This window comes from Lacerta agilis, chromosome 1, assembly GCF_009819535.1.
Source record: "Lacerta agilis isolate rLacAgi1 chromosome 1, rLacAgi1.pri, whole genome shotgun sequence".
NCBI lineage: Eukaryota > Metazoa > Chordata > Lepidosauria > Squamata > Lacertidae > Lacerta > Lacerta agilis.
The window spans coordinates 122,747,956-122,770,347 of NC_046312.1; the positions used below are offsets into that span (position 1 = coordinate 122,747,956).

General features: G+C 41.6%; 1 protein-coding gene across 1 annotated transcript in view; it reads left to right on the plus strand.

Moving 5' to 3' along the window:
* The window catches only part of AOX1 (aldehyde oxidase 1), a 40,965-nt gene that overhangs the window by 12,721 nt on the left and 5,852 nt on the right, over positions 1-22,392 (plus strand). The window contains exons 14-30 of the mRNA XM_033169366.1: positions 714-898; positions 2,334-2,496; positions 3,235-3,327; positions 4,247-4,416; positions 5,170-5,296; positions 6,520-6,642; positions 7,172-7,268; positions 8,274-8,398; positions 9,731-9,864; positions 11,561-11,648; positions 12,943-13,029; positions 14,079-14,270; positions 15,067-15,294; positions 17,511-17,606; positions 18,720-18,848; positions 19,632-19,706; positions 21,320-21,372. Coding sequence (XP_033025257.1) covers positions 714-898; positions 2,334-2,496; positions 3,235-3,327; positions 4,247-4,416; positions 5,170-5,296; positions 6,520-6,642; positions 7,172-7,268; positions 8,274-8,398; positions 9,731-9,864; positions 11,561-11,648; positions 12,943-13,029; positions 14,079-14,270; positions 15,067-15,294; positions 17,511-17,606; positions 18,720-18,848; positions 19,632-19,706; positions 21,320-21,372 — 2,165 coding nt within the window. The remainder of the gene's footprint in view (positions 1-713; positions 899-2,333; positions 2,497-3,234; positions 3,328-4,246; positions 4,417-5,169; positions 5,297-6,519; positions 6,643-7,171; positions 7,269-8,273; positions 8,399-9,730; positions 9,865-11,560; positions 11,649-12,942; positions 13,030-14,078; positions 14,271-15,066; positions 15,295-17,510; positions 17,607-18,719; positions 18,849-19,631; positions 19,707-21,319; positions 21,373-22,392) is intronic.

Consider the following 22,392-nt stretch of genomic DNA (forward strand, 5'->3'; position numbering starts at 1 on the left):
CACAACGTGCATATTTTGGCAAATGTCAATGTCTTTGCAACATTCAGATTTGTTTGGGACTGGAACATGATACATTCATAAATACGTGAACAGTCTTAAAAGGGGACCGCAAGGGCAAATTGCTTTCTTAATGGGACTTGCCAATCCTTGCCCAGAGGCTATGCCTCTTGCTTCAAGAGCTCCAGGGCTTTGAACCATCTGTAGTGTGGACCCTGCTCTCCCCATACTCTATCCAGATTGCTGTGAAAAATTGGAATCAAACTGACTGCAGCATGTAGGGGAGAATATATAGTAGTAGCCTCCAAATTTAATCTAAGGCACGAAGGCGATCTGCAACTGCTATAAGAGGAATACAACCTTGTAAACTTAGATTTGAATATGATCCAGGGGAGAATTAGGAAAAACCTTTCTCCCAGTTTTCAGTGGTCAGGTTGTGAGTGCTGCTGTGGAATGTCCTGTAATAAAAGGTGGCATTTCAAAATGTTGTAGCCCAACTAATCTCTCTTTACAGGTGGGTAGCCATGCTGGTCTGCCATAGTCGAAACAAAATAGAAAATTCTTTCCAGTAGCACCTTAAAGACCAGCTGAGTTTGTTCCATGCACACGAAAGCTCATACCAAGAACAAACTCAGCTGGTCTCTAAGGTGCTACTGGAAAGAATTTTCTATTTTGTTTAATCTCTCTTTTTTATTCTGATTCCTATCCCTTTTCAGGGTGAGTTTGTAGCAGCGTTTCGACAAGCTCCGAGGCGGGAAAATGCTTTACCTATTGTTACAGCAGGGATGAGGGTTGTCTTTGAAGAAGACGGCAACATCATTAGGGACTTCCGCATCTGTTATGGAGGTGTTGGCTTCACTACAGTTGCTGCCAAGCAAACATGCCAGGCGCTCATTGGAAGGTACTATTATGATTTCCTGTAGCATTGACACCTTTTAGACTGAAAGCTCACCTCAGTGGTAGCAATTTCCTAAGGAAGATGCGTCTAGATAAGCTGTGAGTTCTCAAAAACTAAAATCATATTGTTGCCGGATAAATGCTTGACATGCAGCAATTAAATAGACAAATTACTCTCTATATAAAATAGGTTGTAAGAATATTTCAGACCTTATTGTTCTTCAGAATTCCTTTTGGATTAAGCAACACAATGGAACTATCTTTACTTTTCCATTCTGTTCGTGTTTGATCACACAAGCTCACAAGTGGGCAAGCAGTTCAGTACCAAGAGTTAAACAAGTTCTGCCATCTTGTGAAATCATTTTGTATTTTCTGCATATTTTAAGCATTTTAAATTTATGATGTATTTTTTTAAAAAATATGCATGCATGCATGCAATGTTTAATGATTGTCAGTTGCCTTGAGTATCTTAGCAGTTATTTCTAAATTTGCATCTGTGCATATAAGTTAGCATATGCCATTACTTCCTGCACTCTTAGGGGGTAGACTCATGGAAATTAATGGACCTAACTAGTCAAGTTCGTTAATTTCAGTGGGTCTACACTGAATAAAACTTAGTTGAATACCATCCTTAGTTAATGAAGTTGTCACTGTTTGCGTTAACTAGATTTGGTGGACAGGCTATACTTACTCTAGTCTAGTCTTATTTTGAAGTGGAACTGAAGAAACAGTAATTAAAAGAGTTGAAAAACATATGCAGCCTGACTCCTTGGTTCTAGCCCTCTAGGATTGTTCTGACCTCCAAATTTACCACAGTACTTAGGAGAGCTAGCTACATAAAGTCTTTTAAAAAATAAACTGGAGTTCATACGGTTTGAAACTTGGTATGGGGGTCCTTTTTGTAAGCTGTATATTGTACACACCAAATTACAGAAATCAAATCCACTTACTTCATAGCAAAGGAAGATACTCATAACTAAAGCACCCCAAAATATCAATCCCCATTGGAATAGTGAATCTGCTTTTTCCCCTTGATGTACAATAACAGTGTGCTGCAGGATGCATGTTTTAAGTCTTCCACCCATTAAGAATCTAATTTATGTTTTACTGAGATAGCCCATTGGAATAAAAACTTCATGTTCAAAACCCTGGGCACTATTTTTGTGCTAGTGCAAGGCGATTATTCCTCCCATGTATGCTTTGCTCTGTCTCCAAATCTGCTCTGTGGGGTTGAGTGAACGCCCCCCCCCCCCGGACAGAGTTATGGAGAGTGGGAGATTGTACCACTGTGCTATGCTGAATACAGTCCTGTGCATTTGAGCTGTGATCCTATAGGAAATGAATAGTAAGGATACAACTACTGTTGTTCTAATAGTAGATATACAACTACTGTTTAGTTTGCCTGCTTACTGAGTATATATAATTATTTATTTTTCCAGACCTTGGGATGGGCAGATGCTGGATGAAGCTTGCAGAGCGGTCCTCCAAGAAATTATTCTCCCAAGTTCAGCTCCAGGTGGTAAAGTGGAGTACAGAAGAACTCTCATTGTTAGTTTCATCTTCAAATTCTACTTGGAGGTGTTGCAGTCACTGAAGATAATGGTAATTTTGATTTGTATTGATTTCTGTTTTGCAGTTTATATGTGACCAGCCTGATTCATAAACCTGATTCATAAAGTCAAAGTGTTAGGTAAATGACATTAGCATGCCTACATGCTTACATAATTCAGTTCCGTTTCTGTGTGGAATTTGAAGGGAGCAGTCTCAGGGTGGGCAGCCTGCCAAGTTATTTTAGAAGTTGCGTCCCAATCTGCCTAGTTGTTGTTGTCTTGGGAGTATTTTTTATTTATAATTATAATTTCTAGAGGTTGGAAGGTGAATGTAATAGATGTTGAGCCTGGAATTCACTAAACTATATAAGGCATTTAGTTTGTGGATATTCCATGCTGCATTTTCTTCTGATAGCATTTGGAGGAAGGGGAAGTCTTGAGACTTTGTTTTGCCCCAGGTTACATTTCTATGTCTCTGCTACTAGATCAGACCAAAGGCCCCTCTAAGTCTGACATCATCTTCTCACAATGACCAATGAAGTGCCTATAAAAAGAGAAAATCCACTATTCTTCCACACACGCTTGCACATATCCTCATTTTTGGATTCTGTCCCTTTTTACAAGGAACGTGGTATAGTTTATTTTTAAACGTTCAAAAACTTATTTAACTGAATTACATGTAAATGTGTGTGGGGAGGTACGTGTCTGTGTGCATGTTAACTTGAGAAATGGGTTTTAATTAAATGTCTCCTTTTTAAAAAATAATATGTGACAAATCATCTTCTTACAGTATCCTACTCAGTATCCTGATATCCCAGAAAATTATGCAAGTGCCCTTGAAAGTTTCCATACAAAAATGCCACAGAGTATGCAAAAGTATCAGGTGAGTAGAATTACTTTAGTACTGCTCTATTACACAGAACACATTATTTCAAAACAATGATTTTGAGGGGTTTTTGTAATACCAGGCTTTGACTTCTCTAAGTGTTAAGCTGTTTCTGCCTGCTTAGAATTCGATCCTTGTTATCTTAGCTTTCTTTGTCAGGTCAGTGAGCTTTGTTAGATTAGTGAGCTATTTCCAAGGTGGAATGAGAGGTGTTCCAGAGAGTCATTGATTTCAGCTTTTTTAGTCTATATATTGAAGGACTATGGAAGCCAAGGGAAACACAAGTCTACTTTCGTGCTAGGTAGAAGTCTCATTCACTTGCATGTTATGGTAAAAGTATTAGGTAAAAGTTTGGCGCTAGCTTGACTGAAAGAGTTGAACTAAAACATAGTGTGCATAAGCCCTGATTTCTCTTCCTTACAGTTTAGGATGCAGTTTATCTCATTGTGGTTGCAATTGAGGGGGGGGGGTTGGATTGTAGAAAAGAGAAATAAAAGGTAAAGGTACTCCTGACCATTAGGTCCAGTCGTGTCCGACTCTGGGGTTGCGGCGCTCATCTCGTTCTATAGGCCAAGGGAGCCGGCGTTTGTCCGCAGACAGCTTCTAGGTCATGTGGCCAGCATGACAAAGCCGCTTCTGGCGAGCCAGAGCAGCGCACGGAAACGCCATTTACCTTCCCACTGGAGCAGTCCCTATTTATCTACTTGCACTTTGACGTACTTTCAAACTGCTAGGTGGGCAGGAGATGGGACCGAGCAACAGGAGCTCACCCCGTGGTTTAACCCAGAGTGCCACCTGGATCCAGAAAGGAGAAGTAGTTGGCATTAAAAAGAAAAAGAAGCTAAAGCAAAGGGTCGTCTTGACTTTTTTGTATTTGATTTGTGGTTTCCTTTTCTTTCTTTTTTTAATTAAAAAGGATGTGGAGACAGGACAGCTTCCTCAAGATCCCGTAGGACGTCCAATCATGCACCAGGCCGGTACTAAACACGCCACAGGGGAAGCTATTTATTGTGATGACATTCGTGCCGTTGATGAAGAACTCTTCTTGGCTTTAGTAACCAGTTCTAAACCCCATGCAAAGATTCTGTATGTGCTGCAATATAGAAAACTATGTTGTGTGTGTGTGTGTGTGTGTGTGTGTGTGTGTGTATGCCACCTGCCCCTTCTTGAATCACTGCTTTGTCGTGGCAAAGGGACTTGAATAACTCCAAGAAGCTATGAGCTATGCCGTACAGAGCCACCCAAGACGGACAGGTCATAGCCGAGAGTTTAGACTAAATGTGATCCACCTGGAGAAGGAACTGGCAAACCACTCCAGTATTTTGCCAAGAAAACTCCATGGAGATAAAAAAGGAGAAGCCTTGAGAAGAAAGTGAGAGTTTCCAAGGCATGCTCTGGTTCATGGGGTCATGGAGAGTCGAACACAACTAAGACAACTAAACAACAACAATATGCCACCTGGTCTTATAAGATAAGAAGGTGTGGTGTATAACAATAAATTCAAGTACAATAAAACGGAAAACACTGTAAAAACAATACAAAATAACCATGATGTGGAATAGCTGCATGTAACTCAAATATGAGGGACATACAGAGTACGCTCCCCCCTTCCCTCCCCCCCCCCAGTTTCCTTACCAGCCCCATCTCCATTTCAGTGTCGAAGTGACACATCCCACTGCTTCCCAACCCCAGTCCCCTAGCCCCTTTAGTCTTCGCCAGCCCAATGTCCCCTTGGCCCATCTCATCCTCATTTTCTCCCCACCCCCCTTGTCCCAGCAATCTGTGAATAATTGTTTCTGCTCTTATTGTTAGTTAACTTGCTTGCACTGCTTCTTGCAGATCAATTGATCCTTCAGAAGCTCTCAAGGTGTCAGGTGTAGTTGATATCGTTTCAGTTCAGGATGTCCCAGCAACTAATGAGTTCTATAACTATGATGTCCCAGATATTGTGTTTGCCAGAGAAAAGGTATGCCACGTTTAATCATCAACAGTTCTTTTTTAACTATTGAATTTAATTTTCTTTATCTAAATAAGAATTGACTCATTCTCCATTGTATATATACTTTGTTTTTTGTTTGAATATTTGTTTCTATTTCATTATTATTTAAGTGTTCACTGATTTGTCTCACTTTTTATCTTCGTTTGTCTATAATATTCCCCTGCCAGGGACAGTGTGTGACAGTTTCTTGACTGGGCTTCATTCACAGAGTACATTTTCACACTGTCTCTCACTTCATGCCTGGCTAATGAAAATAAAGTGTGGGACAGCTGGGGAAAGTTCAGCTTTCAACTAGCTCCTGAAATTATGCAGATCCCACAGTTTGGTTTGTGCACCAATGTGCAACCAGCAAACCACTGACTTGCTATGTTAATTATACAAGTTAGTTGTGCATCATTGTGGAGCCAATATTGAACCAACTTAAATATTTGTGCTGAGGTTTAGAATACACACTTTTTATATAAAAAGAGATAACTTTGTATATGTATGTACAGTAAGCCCACTACTTATGCAGGGGTTACATTCTGGTGATAATGACTAAAACCAAAATCACAATGTATAGTCTAACACACTGGAGCCTCAGCTATACAGCTGCAAATAAAATGGTCTTAAGTGCAATATAAAATGTGACACTAGATTGCGATGGTGAGCCTTGTGGAAAAATCAATATACAGTGGTACCTCTGGTTGCGAACGGGTTCCGTTCCAGAGCCCTGTTCGCAACCTGAAAGGTCTGCAACCTGAATCTGCGCATGTGTGTGGTGCGATTTGGCGCTTCTGCGCATGTGCGTGGTGTCATTTTGTGTGTCTGCGCATGCACGAATTGCCGAACCCGGAAGTAACCCGTTCCGGTACTTCTGGGTTCAGCGTGTTCATATCCCGTGACAAACGCAACCTGAAGCGATCGTAACCAGAGGTACGACTGTATTTTTAAAAATGCTTTTTTAAAAAGCATTTTCAGAATGATTTTTATGGGTGTGTGGATTCCACCTGGGTTCAGTGGCAGGTGGGATCGCCAGAGTCATTTCCCCCAGATTTCTGCCTCTTTTTTATTTTTAAAATTACCACATGTGTAAAGCTGAATGCACACAAGTTAAATGTGTGTAAGTTGTGGGCTTACTGCAGTTTCATCAGCTTTCTGTGGTATATGCGTGTCCAAAAGTTAAGACACTGGTTTTCTCTGGTTTTCAGGTGACTTGTGTGGGTCAGATTGTCTGTGCAGTGGTAGCAGATTCAGATGTTCATGCTAAACAAGCAGCTGCAAAAGTGAAAATACAGTATGAACTTCAAGAACCTGTGATCCTGACCATAGAGGTAAAGAACAGCCTTTTCTTAATTGCTGCTGTGATAAAAGCTATTTATTTGTACTACTAGTTATTTCTATTAAAATTCCAGGTGTCTGATTCAGTCCACAACCCAGTTAATTCAAATTACATTGATTTAAGATAATCTAGTCCCATTGTAGGGCCTAGTAGGCTTACAACCAGATATTTGGATTTTACTGATTTCCATATTGGTAGTCAGTCTGTTATAACACTGTGGCACTTTAAAAACTGAGACATCCTGTTTTGTGCCATAAGCTTGATTGCATTTTATGGAGCAGACTCTAGTAAACAAAAGCTTATGCCACAATTGACTTGGTTAATCTTTCAGGTGTCACAATACTCATTGTTGCTCCTGATTTTACTGCACCACAGCGTGCCCTGTAAATTGTCTATTCAGGCATGTCTATATTAAATATTTACAACACATAAAAGTTTAAATATCAAGGGATGCTGGTAGTTTGTTCAAAATAAACAGGTATGGTGCTGAGCTTAGGTGTATGTCTCTTCTGTTGCTGCAGGAGGCAATAGAGCACAATTCATTCTTTGAACCACAGAGAAAACTAGAACGGGGAAATGTGGATGAAGCATTTAAAGTCGTCGACCATGTACTTGAAGGTAAATCGCAGCCTGCTGATTCAAAACCTTACTGTGAAAGCCACAGAACAGACACCCCACCATTTGCAGCAGGTGTGGGGAACATTTGGCCCTCCAGATGTGGCTGAACTGAGACTCCCATCAGCCACAGCAAGCATTACCAATGATGATGGGAGCTGGAAGTTCAGCAACACCTGTAAATCTAAAGGCTCCTTGTACCTGATTCAGCCCGGACACTGAGATCCAGCGCCGAGGGCCTTCTGTCGGTTCCCTCACTGTGAGAAGCAAAACTACAGGGAACCAGGCAGAGGGCCTTCTCGGTAGTGGCGCCCGCCCTGTGGAACGCCCTCCCTTCAGAAGTCAAGGGAATAAACAACTACCTGACATTCAGAAAATACCTAAAGGCAGCCCTGTTTAGGGAAGTTTTTAAATGGTGACTTTGTATTGTATTTTGGTATTTGTTGGAGGCCGCCCAGAGTGGCTGGGGAGACCCGGCCAGATGGGCGGGGTATAAATAATAAATTATTATTATTATTATTATTATTATTATTATTATTATTATTATTATTATTATTACACCCCACTCGTCAGTGCACTTGGACTGAACACAATACAAATCCATGCCTCCCAAACTTGCAAATATAGTTAATGCACCATATAATGTCAGAAACAGCTATTTGTTTGATTTGAATATATACCTCCTAGGAATGCAGGTGCTTAACGCTAATTCTCACACAGGCATTAATTTCTAACTTCTGCGTACAGGCAAACTTTTAAAGGCACACCTGATTAGCTGTGCCTCATAATTTCTGCCATAGAGAAGTGCAACATCTGCATCCTTTCTTACTGGTGCCCTTGATACTAGGCGGTTTTAGGCTTGGCATTTCTAAGATTGCAAAAATGAACATTTGTCTACAATTATGCACAATGCAGTGTGGCTTTTCATCCACTTTCTTCCCAGTCTCAAGAAAGCCAGGCTGCACACTTTTGGATGTACTGATTTAAGGTGTTCTCTTTTTGAAACAGGCGAGATCCATGTTGGTGGACAGGAGCACTTTTATATGGAGACTCAGAGCATTCTTGCTGTTCCAACAGGAGAGGATAAAGAAATGAACTTGTTTGTGTCCACCCAGCACCCAGCATTTGTACAGGTTAAGAGAGCTATCTCATAACATGTTGCACAAGTGACAGCTACGTTCTCTGTGTCTTAAAGCCCTACATTTATTGGGCTCAGCATATCACTTCCTCTCTTATGGGCTCCTACTGATATTTTGCTGCTACCTGGAAATCAGGATGCTACCCTGGAGAGGAGCTGCAGAATGGGTTCTTTCTTATGCCTGGTTCTGGGCTTCTAACATTTTGTGAAGGAAGAGCAATTTCTGCATCACCAGTCCAAAGCAGCAAAGAAAACGCTGTTGTGCCACTGCCTTTTTCATCATGAAACCCTAAAGGATCAAATCAGATCAAGGCTGGAATTGAGAAAGGCATACTTGATAGCACCCCATTACTCTGCAACAGCTTTTGCCCCCGGAGAGTTGCAAAAGGCTAAGCCTGAGAAACTTTCAGCTTCCCGCCCCCCCCTTCCCCAGTTAAGATTGGCACCTGATGATTATTATAGATACGGGAGGGCTGGGCTTGAGGATTTGACATTTTATCTGAGCTTAGCTATTCTGCAGCACAGAGTAGTGGTTACGAGAACAAGCTGTGAGCCTGCTCAGGACTTGCCTTACTCATGAACTCGCTTTGTGGCTTTAGGCAAGTCTCTCACACCCACTCTCAGCCCCCCGCCTGCCTCACAGTAATTGTGAGATAATAACACTGGCCTACTTTCCATGGTGGCTCAAAGGGTTACTGTTGAGGCCCCCATTGTGGTGCACATGGCCACTATATTACCCTCAGACATCCTCCTTGGCACCTTCTAAGGCCTCCTGGCCCTCCCAGTTTGTTTACTACTGTACTGTTTGATTGAGGGTTTGAGACGTGTTTTTGTTGGTGGGAAGGAACTGTTGGTTGCCTGCTTGCTTCTTCTTTTGCCTATGTTTTATTGGAGGGGTAGTTGTTTTGCCTTTGGGGTGTTCTGAGCACTGCCGATTTTTCTACTGTGAAATGGGTATTTTGTGGCACCCACAGTAATTTATTGAATTCCAAACAAGCCCCAAAACCCTGACTCTTAAAAGCTCTGGGACTTCTGGATCATGGTTGGTAAATTGCTTTCCGCAGGTAGGAAACAATAGACTCACGTAAGCCTTCAGCTATGATTGATTTGCATTTATACCAAAGCTGGTGCCTTGCCTGATTCTGCTAATGTTCAGTCACTTTTGGAGAAGATTTAGGAGAAAAACAAGCAGCCTCTGAAGTATTTCTGTTGGTCCAAGATTTAGAAAGGTGTTTTTCCCCCCTTTTACTTTTTTAACCTATGTGTTGTTCTGAATTTGAGACACCTCTGATTGTACCGGCATAATAAAATATTTGGTTTTGTGCAGGAAATGGTGGCCTCCTGTTTAGGCATCTCAGGCAATAGGATCATGTGTCATGTGAAACGAATTGGAGGCGCTTTTGGTGGAAAACTGTTGAAAACAAGTATTCTGTCGTGTGTTGCAGCTGTGGCAGCTAAGAAGTAAGTGTGTGTGTGTGTGTGTGTGTGTGCGTGTGCGTGTGCGTGTGTGTGTATACGATAGCTCATGAAGTTGTCTGTCAAAGCAGTGGAATTGGAGGGGATGGGAAATGAAATAATGAATTAGGCGGGTGAAACATCCATCCCATTTTCAGCTGCTAATTGAAACACAGTCAACAAGCTTTTAGAAACTGAACTTTATCTATTTTGATACTTAAAGTAGCATTGGATGGATTTAAATGCCAGGAAGGAATTGTCATAAAACTCTTGGCAAATGTAGAGGAGGTATATATGATTTGCCATACTGTGCTGAGACCAACAGCGCCTCTGTTGAGACAGTAGCACCGTGACTCACTGAAATAGGTAATGACAGGATGTCTGTTGTAGCCCAAAGCAATGGGCTGTTGTGCAAGTGGTGCATATCTCGAAGAAAGGCTGTGTTTTGGATACAAAGCCACCATTTCAGATTTTAGTGGCAAGAGATGTATTTCACTGGTACTGGACATACTCAGCTAATGATCAAAATTAAATTTCAAAAAGCTGTGTATGTTTAGCGTTTTTGTTGTGATTACTTTTTTTGTACCTCATAAAATATAGCCGTGTTACCAAGGTGAGATCAATTGCCCTTATTCTTTTTTTAAGCAAAGGGATTTATACTTTTTGCCATGCCTGCTAACTGCATAGGCCAGGGGTAGCCAGTGTACACCTTCCAGAGGTTTTGGACTACCATTCCCATCACCATAAATGATAGTTAATGTTGGGATTTCACATTGCATGCTAATGTTGGGAATTCACATTGCAAGCCTGTTCATGTTTACTGAGAAGGAAGCCACATTAAGGGACTGGGGCTTGCTACCTGATTAAGTTTTTCATTTTATTAAAAAAGATAATGTACTTATTAAGCACATTTAATTTAAAAGTTTTATCTCCTCTGGATTGCAGCCATGATAATAGCTATTCTCTGTGCGTTTGCGCTTGGTATGTGCAAGATCTGTACTGGAACTATTTCCTTAGATGGTAGCATGTGAATAAAATGCTGAAACATGCTCCAAGTTGGAAAGACAAGCATCCAAAGGATTACTGATAAATTTATTTGCTGCATTTATATTCCACACCAGAAGCACTATAGAGTTCCTAGGGCAGTTTACAATTTAAATAAAAAATGCAGTGTAATTCAATATGATAGGAACTTTGCCAGATTAAAAAGAACAGCACAGTGAAAACAGCAGCAGACTCCAGTGAATACAACCTCAAAGGAGCACAGTAGCTTAAAAGCACAACACTCAGCAATTTAAAAAGTTAAGCACTTGAACACTCTAGGCTATGGTTACCAGATTATTTTTTTTAAGTGTCCCCGGATTCCTTGAAAAAAATCTGGTAACCATAGCCTAGAGTGTTAAAGTGCTTAACTTTTTAAACTACTGAGTGTTGTGCTTCTTTCCTCTGATATCTCCCGCATTTAGCAGAAACCTGAAATCTGTTTGATGATTACATAAGTATTGCAGTGGCACTCATTGAGTTTTACCGCCCGAGGCAGTAGTTTGAATTGCCTAACAGGTCAGGGCAGCTCTCTTTGTAACAGACAGGAGGTGCCTATTGTCACTCTCTACTTTGCTTCTTCTTCTTCTTCTTCTTCTTCTTCTTCTTCTTCTTCTTCTTCTTCTTCTTCTTCTTCTTCTTCTTCTTCTTTGGTTTTCAGGACAGGCCATGCAGTTCGCTGTGTTCTAGACAGAAGCACTGACATGTTAATCACCGGAGGCCGTCACCCAACCATCGGCAAATATAAAGTAAGCAGCAGAATTAACCTGTGTGCCGGAAATTTTTCCTGCTTCTCATCTTGCAAATAATGTGTACATAGAACAACGCACTTGCATCAATTGTGAATGCCACACATGTAGCATAGTGCCTCAGAGGCTGAGCTGTGAAAGTAGAAAGTCACAGGCTCACATTACTAGATGTCCTTCAGTCCTCTTCAAACTTTGTTGGCATTCTTCGTTGCACTCAAGGAACGCGGTTATGGAAAACGTATCTACCCACATGTGTTCTGCCACTCATTTGCAACATCTGCAAATAGCATATCTCCCATGCGGACAAGAAACTGCAAAGGCATGCTTGCCAGTTGCCTGGAGAAGGGACTGCACATCTACAAGCATAGTCACATTGGAGATGTGTGAATGATCCACATATGGCAGAGATGGACTCTGCTGCTGCTGCTACATTCAGCTCAAACATTCAATGTGACTCAGTTTTTGAAATGGTATGATGAGGAGTGTTCAAAGAGTGTTTGCAAAGAGGACAATTAAGACCTCTAGGTTTATTCGGTGGCTTCTATGAAGGATCAGCGAAAGGCTGTTTCATATCTCAGTCTAATCATCCAAACTCTTTCAATGTATTTGAAGCACTCTGAACCTTGTGAAGTGCTATGTAAATGCTTTAAATATTGCCCTATTTTAAAATGTTATATTCCTCTTCTCACCTCTCAATGCGACTTTCAAAAGGATATAATTATAATGAAATAACTGGATCTGCCTGTGGTCAACATTGCAGTGAAAATAGGAAGAGATTTGGCCTCACCTTCTGTGTTTATTGCAGGGAAAGCTATCCTTTTAACTGAATGTTTTTTTTTGTTCATACATAATTTTATTTGTATGCTGCCTTTCCACAGTTCAATCCATGCTCAAGGTGGCTTACAACATGAAAAAATACATAACTAAAAAAACAACCAAAATACCGTATTTTTCCATGTAACACGCCCCTGTGTATAACACGACCCCTATTTTTTGGGACTCCAAATAAAGAAATCCCCCATATGCACTATCCATGTATAAGAAGACCCCCGATTTTAAACTTGAAAAAATAGGGGGGAAATACAGTCTTATACACAGAAAAATACGGTAAATCACAAGATCTAAAATAAAGATAGAAAAAATGTGCAGCAGCCCCCCCCCAAAAAAAAACCCTGAACAACACCCCTCCCACAAGAGACTATATTTTGCTGCAGTTCCATTTAAATAATAGATAAGTGGAAAGTACCGGGACATTAAGCTCCAAGTAGCCTGTCCTTTCATTGATCCAATTTAGGTTGGCTTCATGAGTGATGGCAGAATCATGGCTTTGGATATCAATTTGTACATGAATGGAGGATGCACCACTGATGATTCTGTTCTGGTGAGTATGTTTTCACCGGAATGATTTTTCATGTTGTACAATAGGAAAATGAACAAAACACCCCCTTTCTATGAGAACAGTGGGGGAAAGGGCAGCTCTTATGAGGATGAATGCAATTTACTTATCTAGGGTGATTTTAAAAAAAGCCTCTGTTTCCTTAGTTGCTATATGTTACATTATGACCCATCCAGTTGCAGGAGTTCAGTTTACAATGTTTCAACAAGTAAATTAGGTTAGATAAAACAAGAAAGGTCAACAATTAAATCCAAAACAAATATACACACACATACAAACCAGTGAAAATGTTCAACTCGCCCAGTGGCTTTTTAATATAAATGTATGGCATGGCACTCACCATAAATAGCTGAGTGCAGACAGACTTGGGATATTTTGGCAATGTGCGTTTTCCAGAATACACATTAGCTACAGTCACACACTACCTGATCTTCATAACAGAAGCTCCAGCGTGCATACACCTGAAGGCATGTGGAGGGGCATGGCCCGAGACATGTGCCATCATTGGGGCATGGCTGGTGCGGTCCCCATCCCCCATTTGTGAAAAGAGGCTAGTGTCAATAGGCCAGGGGAAGTCAACATGGTGCCCTCCACATTCTCGGAGATGGCGGGTGTTGCAACCAAACAACCTCTGGGGAGCAATACGCTGGCTCCCTTTAGCAATAGGCATTAGCTTTGATTTGCTTCAGTTGATTGTGGCACCTTAGCTGCTTTCTTGCCTGTTTGATCCCATTCTTATTTCTGCGCATTATATTCAGTCCTTCTCCTTGTGCCTGTTTTAACCTCTGCTGAACTTGTTTCAGCAAGAGACCTAGTAGCAGCACAGCACTAACCATCCTAGTTTCTCAGCTAGGTTCTCCTTGCAAAAACAATATGCAGAAATGGAGGCAACAGCTTCAGGAGTTCCTGATGAGGGGAGGGGGAGCGGGCAATGCCCGTGTTAGAAGAAGGTCATCCTATGTTGCAAACGGCCCCAGTGATCTCGCTTATTGTTGTTGTTCTCATGCTCAGCTATTAATGTTCCCTTAATGAAGGTTTCAGAGATAATGCTGCTGAAACTGAATCATTCTTACAAGATCCCAAATATCCGAGCTTGTGCTCGTGCTTGCAAGACAAACATGCCAGCGAACACTGCTTTCCGTGGCTTCGGCTTCCCGCAAGGAGGACTCATTACAGAAGCCTGGATAACGTGTGTTGCAGCCAGATGTGGATTATTACCAGAGCAGGTAGATTGGGGGTGGGGAGAAAGAGAAATTGCATGCCTATGGTTCTGAAATTTTAAGAGTGAATGAAAAAGTGCACATGGTTGCAAAGGGCATTCTGGGAAGAGGTGTGAGAGTGAAGGCTGGATGTAAGTAGCTTATGCACTCCCAGAAAGACGAGACGTGAGTACACAGAGGAGAAAGGGTTAACTTTTGAAGATTTCAGATAAACCAGGGACTGTAAGATACTTTTCACAGGACTTTGGGGAGACTGAACTTTCAGAAAGCCTATCAGAAAGGAGTGTTAGGCTGAGAGAAATGTAGCTGTGTCAGTAGAAGATAAGAACATGGCATCTAACATTGGTTTCACTACCCAGAATAGGTTAATTGCCCTCTTGCTTTCTAGCGGGGGGTAGGCTATCAACCCCCTGCTCCCCACTCTTGGGACCCTTTCAGCTGTAATGTAGCATAAGAAATGGGCTTGTTTGGTTTCTGTAGATGAAACCCACTGTTGAAAAATTTGCTTTCTCAAATATATTGATCCTGGTCATATAATTAAGTACCCTTGTGTGACTGAATCCTGTTTTTGAGGTGTCCTGAATATTATTGTTCCTTGCTTGTATTGATGCTAGCATTAACAATACTTTCTTTATGATCTGGTAATAGTGTGTGTGGGTGTAAAATATAAATAGGCCCAATTCTACCTCTAGGCTGAGAAAAATCTATATAAGGTTTGGCTTTGGGTAAATACATCTTAACTCCCAAAGCTCATTATGAATGTGGCACTGTATTGCAGTTTGTTGAGATACTTGTCTTCCAGATTAGAGAAATAAACATGTACAAAGAAACCGGACAGACAGCTTATAAACAAGAGCTCAAGCCGGAGAACCTCCTCAGATGCTGGGATGAGTGCATGGAGAAGTCTATGTATCACACCAGGAAAGAAGCTGTGAATAAATTCAATAAGGAAAATTACTGGAAGAAAAAAGGGATTGCCATTATTCCCATGACGTTTCCTGTTGGATTTGGCTTACGCTCCCTAGGTCAGGTCAGTTTCTCTGGACACTGTACTAGAAGACAAGCATTGTTCACCTGCCTTTCTTGTTTTTATTCTATTTTATCATTATTTTTGGCTGTTTGTTTTCCGTTTTGTTTTTGAAAAGTGCTCCCTTTCACCCAAGTTCCCACTTGCATCCCCCTGGCCACACAACTTGAAATGTGAGCTACGTTCTTTTACAAGGGCAGACATGCTCCTGATAGGTGTGCCATGGTTGGCAGCAGCGTTAGTTGGTAATCCTTTCCTGTGCTTTGACTGTAGGAGCAGGTAGGAAGGAGGGAGATAAATTATCAGGGAGGGGACCATAAATGGGAGTGGTTTTTTATTTATGCCGCCTCCTTTGCAGCTTTCAGTTGTGTATTATCAAGTTACAACTGACCCCCTAGAAGGCATGGAATTCCCACTAAGCTCCATTCTTCCCCCACTGCAAACTTGACATTCCTATCATCATCATCATCATCCTTGCATTGCTGGTGAACCATCAACATGGCAGTTTTACTAGCACTGTGTACCACCAGCAGACTAGCAACACCATGCTCAAGACTGCCATGAGACATTTTGCTGTCCACAAGGACAGTGCGTTTCCAATTCCACATACAGAAATTTGGCAGTGGAAGCTCACTTCAGCACTTCTGAGCAGGCAATGTCCACCATCACACATGAGGACCGCAGACTGGTTTAGGGGTGCAGGGTAGGCTGCGTGTATCTCTGTCCTCCTATACCACTTCTCTCTGCCACTGCAGCATTTGCTGGCTGGGGGAGCTGTTTCCCTCTGCCTGATGCAAGGATGAGGAAATAATTTTTAGCCCTTGTGTCAACCTTCACGGGTGAGGAGGGCCAAAGGCAGAAGCTGACAGAGCAACAAATGTGAATTTCATCTTTGGACCATTGGCTAGTTTCTACACACCCTTTTCTATCTTCCATCCAAACAAGCAAGAGGAGTTATCAGTATTCAAGGGCATATTCTTTATACACAAATGACTGCACCTCAACTGACCCATCAGTTAAGATCTTGAAATTTGCAGGTGATACGGCAGTCATTGGGCTTATCCGGGAGGACGATGAATCTGCATATAGGCGGGAAGTAAACCATGTTGTTTCGAGGTGCAGTAGGAATAACTTGGTGCTAAATGCCCAAAAGACAGTGAAAATGATAATTCGATTTTAGAAAGCACCCTCCCATCTCGCTGCCACTTTCCATTCTTGGTAACATGGTTGTAGTGGTAGAGTCCTTTAATTTCCTGGGCTCTATAATTTCTCAAAACTTAAATTGGTCAGGCAACATCAATATTATTATTAAAAAGGCCCACCAGAGATTGTATTTCTTGCGACAACTAAGAAAATTTAATTTGCCCCAAGAATTGTTGATCCAATTTTACAGAGGTACCATTGCAACTGTTCTCTGTAATTCTATTACTGCCTGGTATGGCACAGCCTCTAAGCTGGATAAGAGGAGGCTCCAACGAGCAGTAAGAATTGCAGAGAGGGTAACTGGTGTTAGTTTGCCTCCAACAGAGACACTTTATGCTGCTCGAACCAGGAAGAGAGCAGAGAGAATTGTCGCAGACCCTTCGCATCCTGGTCATCATTACCTGTTTGATTTGCTTCCATCCAGACGTCGTTACAAGACTCTATACACAAAAACGTCTAGGCACAGGAATAGTTTTTCCCCTTGTGCCATCAAACTGTTGAATTTGTAGTTGTGTGCGAGTTGGTGGTATGGGGTTCCTTTGTTGGGCTGTTGTATCGTGAGGGGAATAGTGTTTGTATGAGGTACATTTTCTTTACAATGCAATGTAGTCGAAGCAAAATTCCAAGTACGATTGATACTTGGCCAATAAAATTATTCCTATTCCTATTCCAGCAAGGGAGAAGCACTCATGGAGGGTGTGAAACATGGACAGCTAGGAGCTTGTGTTTGGGTGTGGCTTGGGAAGAGTCAGGAGGGCTGGACTTGGAGTCCTGGAGGGATGCATTTGACTCCTTGGCCTGAGGTTGCCCATCCCTGACCTAATAATAGGGCTGGTCCTGCTGCTAACACTAGTGCAGCAGATTGTAGCAGCAATCCTAACCTTTCACTGCAGAGCGTTTCCTTAAAATATATATAGCTCTTCACTTTTAGATTGATAAAGATAGCCCAACTGAAAACATTTCTGCTCATTTCATGCAAAGTGCAGAGCCAAACCTTGTGTTCTTTTTTAATGTAGGGCGCTGCTCTGGTTCATTTGTATACCGATGGGTCCGTGCTTCTGACTTACGGTGGTGTAGAAATGGGGCAAGGGCTCCACACCAAAATGATCCAGGTACTAGGAATTGCTTACCTCTTGCTTATGTGTGTGAATAACAAATTGTTTTAATGAGATCTGTCTTCTGCTGATTTACTTCTTTAATTTTCTGCTTTAAAAAGATGGCAGCAATCCATGTTACTTCTTGGCATCTATTTATTAGTGCCAGTGAAGTTATGCCAGATGAAATATAGTGGTCTGATCTCAAGATAAGGGTAATTACAAACTCCAGTTTTAATTGAGGACCCAACCCCCTGTGGTTTCTAGGAACTGGCATTCAGATGCATTACTGCCTCTAGCTGTGGCTAATAATACAGTGGACCCTCAGGTTACATTACCTTCAGGTAATGTAACTTTCGGGTTGCGAATGCGGCAAACCCAGAAGTGTATTCTTCTGGGTTTTGCTGCGCGCACATGCGCAAAAGCAGCACCTCTGCTTACGGAATTTCAGGGTGCGTATAGACCCCCGGAATGAATTATAGTCGTATCCATAGGGTCCACTGTACTCCCTTTTATTTGTAGTTGGGAAGCCACATTGGGAACAATGAGCCAGTTACGCTTGATGAAAGGATAGACAAACCTGGCCGTTTCTGGTCCGTATCGCTTTCACATGCTTTTATCCATAATTTAATTCTGCTTCAACATTAATCTGCATTGGGCAATAAGGTTAGTCAAAGTAGATGGTGCCAACATGTGAAAGTTTGTGAAGACTCCTTTGACTGTCTGCAGCATTAATCTTCAGCTTTACTCTGGTTAATATGCAGAACAGCTGTGATTATGCACAAGCAGATTAAATAGTTATCAGCTCCTGATACATGTACACCATAAAATAGGCTCTGGCTTCTTTGTATGGTCTATATATGGTAGACATTGTGGAGGAGCTAAACCTTGATTTGATTTCTTCAGCTATACCCCCTTCATGACCATATAATTCTTCCATACAGTATTCAGCTCCTGAAAGTGGGGGAAATTGGGTCAATAGCATTTGTTGACTATCTTTGTGAATGCCACTGAACCCAAAAAGACCTTTTCAAGCAGAACTATGAAGTGTAACCCTTTTGTGTGTGCGTGTAAAGGTCTAGGTTGCTGTACTTAAAACAGAATATCGTACGTATTCATTTCTCATTCTAGGTTGCAAGCCGAGAATTAAAGATGCCAATGTCAAATATTCACTTCTGTGAAACAAGTACGCAGACAGTCCCTAATGCATGTGCTTCAGTTGGATCAATGGGAACGGATGTCAATGGAATGGCAGTGAAGGTAAAATACGATATTAATCTTCTAATTAATGCAAAATTCCAAGGTTCCGGCTTCTTGAAATATATTCATAGGAGCTTACTTCTGTTAGATGATGATGAAATGTGTTGTAAAGCTGGAAGGAATCATGAGGTTCATCTAGCCCAACCCACTGCAATGCAATAATATTTCACCCAATGTGGGGGTTGGACCCATGACCCTGAGGTTAAGAGTCTCATGCTCTACCGACTGAGCCATCCTGCAATGGATTTCAAACAGCTAGGTGGGAATGTAGGAAGCACAGGAACAGCATAGGAAACTGCCTTATACCTAGTAAGACATCTGGCCCATTTAACTTAGATTTGTCTACACTGACCGGCAGTGGTTCTCCGGTTTTTCAGGCAAGGCTCTTTGTAAGACCTACCTGGCAATGCCAGGGATTGAACCTGGGATGTTCTGCATGCAAAGCAGATGCTCCGCCACTGAGCTATGGTCCTTACCTGGTGAGCTACAGCACAGAGCATGCAATATCTGGTTAGTGCAAATTTGCCCAATTGGTTGTAGAACAAAGGAGGAAGCCTTAATGAGGTTTAACCGGTGCCCTTCCCCTTCTGAGCTGCAAAATTTAAGCTTCTCAGGACTGAAGGCTCTTGATTTTTTGTTGAAATAACCTCTTGGCAATGCCATAGACTAGTGTTTAATGACTCCTGTGGTGTAAGCAACAACGCAGCGGTATGGCAAAAATGGAACCCTTTAAATGTCTTACATAGAAACTTTTCTTCTTTGTGCTCCTCCCAATGTCATCAGGATGCCTGCCAGACCCTCCGGAAACATCTTGAGCCCATCATTAGACAGAACCCTAAGGGCACATGGAAAGAGTGGGTAAGAGTAGTTCTTTGGTTTCCATGGATTACCCTTTATGTGGAAATTCCCAGGACACATTTTATGGTGTTTTTTTTTTACTCCTTTCAGATCAGAAAGCATCCATTTATTGCAGCATGGCTAATTATAGTTCTGCTGTATGTAAAACTTCAGCAGCTTGTAATTCTGCTCTCTATTCCTGGTATTCTATAGTATGATACAGTTACTAGTAATTTTGGTGTTATCAGTCTTTGCTTTGTTTTGTCGGGGATCATTTTATATATTTGGACATTTCTGTTTTGAACACTCGCTATCGACCATAACAAAGGGATGAAGCACCACAACAAACAATTTGACTTGTATTAAATGTTACATGACTTTAGAGCCCAAGGCATAACCTCTTGTTTTAACTTGCCTAGCTTACCGCAACATGATTAAAGAAGGAAAATGGAGTGTGAAGAATTTGCGCTTATGCAGGGCTTTGCCCCTGCCTTTGGCAAGTTGCTTCATTCAAATTTGTTATTCACACTTTCATAAAGGGGCTTTCTTTCTTTCCCACTGTTCCTTAAATTAATGCAGAGGAGAGGAATCTTTTTCACACCAAGAACTGCTTTCCCCTGTGGGAAGTGGTGTGCACCACAGCAATTGATGTGACTCTTACCTTTGTAAAGGAAACTACATTGCAGCCGCACAAAATGCACAGATTTCTGCAGATTTCTGCAGATTTCATGCACATTTCTCTGTTCTTCATCTAGGCAAGCACGGGGTGTTACCACAGCTGAAGGACACATTCCAGGGGGGGAATTAGTCCAAGGTTTGAACGGATGAATTAACATTTAAATTAAGAGCAGTGAGGAGATGAAATGAAGTACTGTAGTAGACACATTTGCAGAAGCTTGGTACTGCTTTATGGTGCACACTGCTAATAAAGAAAGCAGCTTTTTGCCACCACCAGCTTCTGTTTTGCTGGAGGAAAAGATACGGGGACTAAGAATCAGGTACAGTTTGACTCTTAGCTGAGCTAGTAAACCTGTGTGTGGTGTTAGTGAGAGCTCATGTACTGGGATGCTTCTGCATAGAAAAAAAACAACTGCTTGTAACTATCATGTCAGGAAGAAGGCTAGGCCAAACTTCTTCTCCCTGAAACACTAGTTTTCTGGATGGATGGGATTGTTTTATTTGGAGAGGAGTATTCAGCCACCTGAGCTCCTCCCAGCAGTCTTACTTCCTCAGTGAAAGCCCCTTCGTCACAGTTCTCAGAGTATATGCAACATTCCATTTCATCATTCAGTCAACTGGAAATATATATATTTTCAATTATATTTTATTAAGTTTCAACATTTTTAACATATACAATCAAAACACAATTTCGTCTTTTTGTTGATTTTCCACCCCATTTTCTATGGAGGAGTTTCTCCCCTTCTGCTGCCCCCTATATTCTATCTATTAAATAATAACCACAGTATTATTGCCTAATTACTTCTGTTACTCATAGCTCAAATCCTGCTTGTGAGTTGATCGTCCAACTGGAAATATTAATAGGAATGTCTTGGTTTTAGCTTGGCCATGGTATCTTTTTTAATATAAGATTGCTTTTTGAAGGAATAAACTTACTATGCTTGCTTGTTTTACAGGCCAAAGAAGCTTTTGAGCAGAGTATCAATCTGTCAGCTATAGGTTATTTCAGGTACTAGATATTAACTCATGACTTCAAGAAGTGATTGTCAAAAGAGAATTACTGTAATGACTTGCCTAACGAGGTAGCTACTGCAGGGATCATGAATGATTTGAGCTGATACTTTTAGTAGTTGCATATACTGCTTAGACATAAGCTTACAGAGAAAAGGGCATATCATGTCTAGTCTTGCACATGAAGGTCCTGAAGGAGAATGTTGGCAGCAGAGTGTGGCCTACTGTTTTGCACTCTATAATGAACCATGCACACTGATGGCATTAAATCGATAAATATTACAGGGAGGATCCAGAGGATCCTTCTGGGAGTGAAAGGCACTAAGATCCAGCAGATCATCCTGCTGGAGAAAGATGCATTTTTTAAAACCAGTTGGAGAAAGAGGAAGGCCGCCCTGTGCTGCTTCCCAAATGGTTCCAGAGACACTCCCAACTCTCCAGAGCAACTTTTTCGGGCAAAACTCACCTGTTCTCCCCCACCCCACGGGCTTTCTGCATTCTGCTCACAGTAACGTTGGATCCAACCCACTGATCAAGTGGAAGGAATTATTGGTTGCATTTAGAAATTGGTACAGTTGGTTAAAAGTTCTGTCAGTGAGTCTGGAGGGTTTTTTATATTTCTGTAAAGGAAAAGTCCGAATCAGAGAACTCAGGTCAGCACTGCATTCTGACTGCATCAAGAGAGAATATAATGTGGCAATGATGATACAGCTTTAAATGAGGAAAAGCCATAACCATAGATCTATTGATGGGTATTAGCCATTGTTGGTAACAGAAGCAGTATTGACTGGCTTTGGGGAAGAAGAATGTTGGGGGCTTTTACCTACATCTCCTGTTGGTGGGGTTCCTGGAGGCTTGGCCACTTCCAGAAACAGAATGCTGAATTAGATGAACATTTGATCTGATCAGCAGGCCTGCTACTAGGTTCTTAAACAACATAATGCATCATCAGAGCAAATCTCACATAGCTCCACTGTCATGACTGATTGTCTTGACTGAACTGAGGGTCCAGCATATC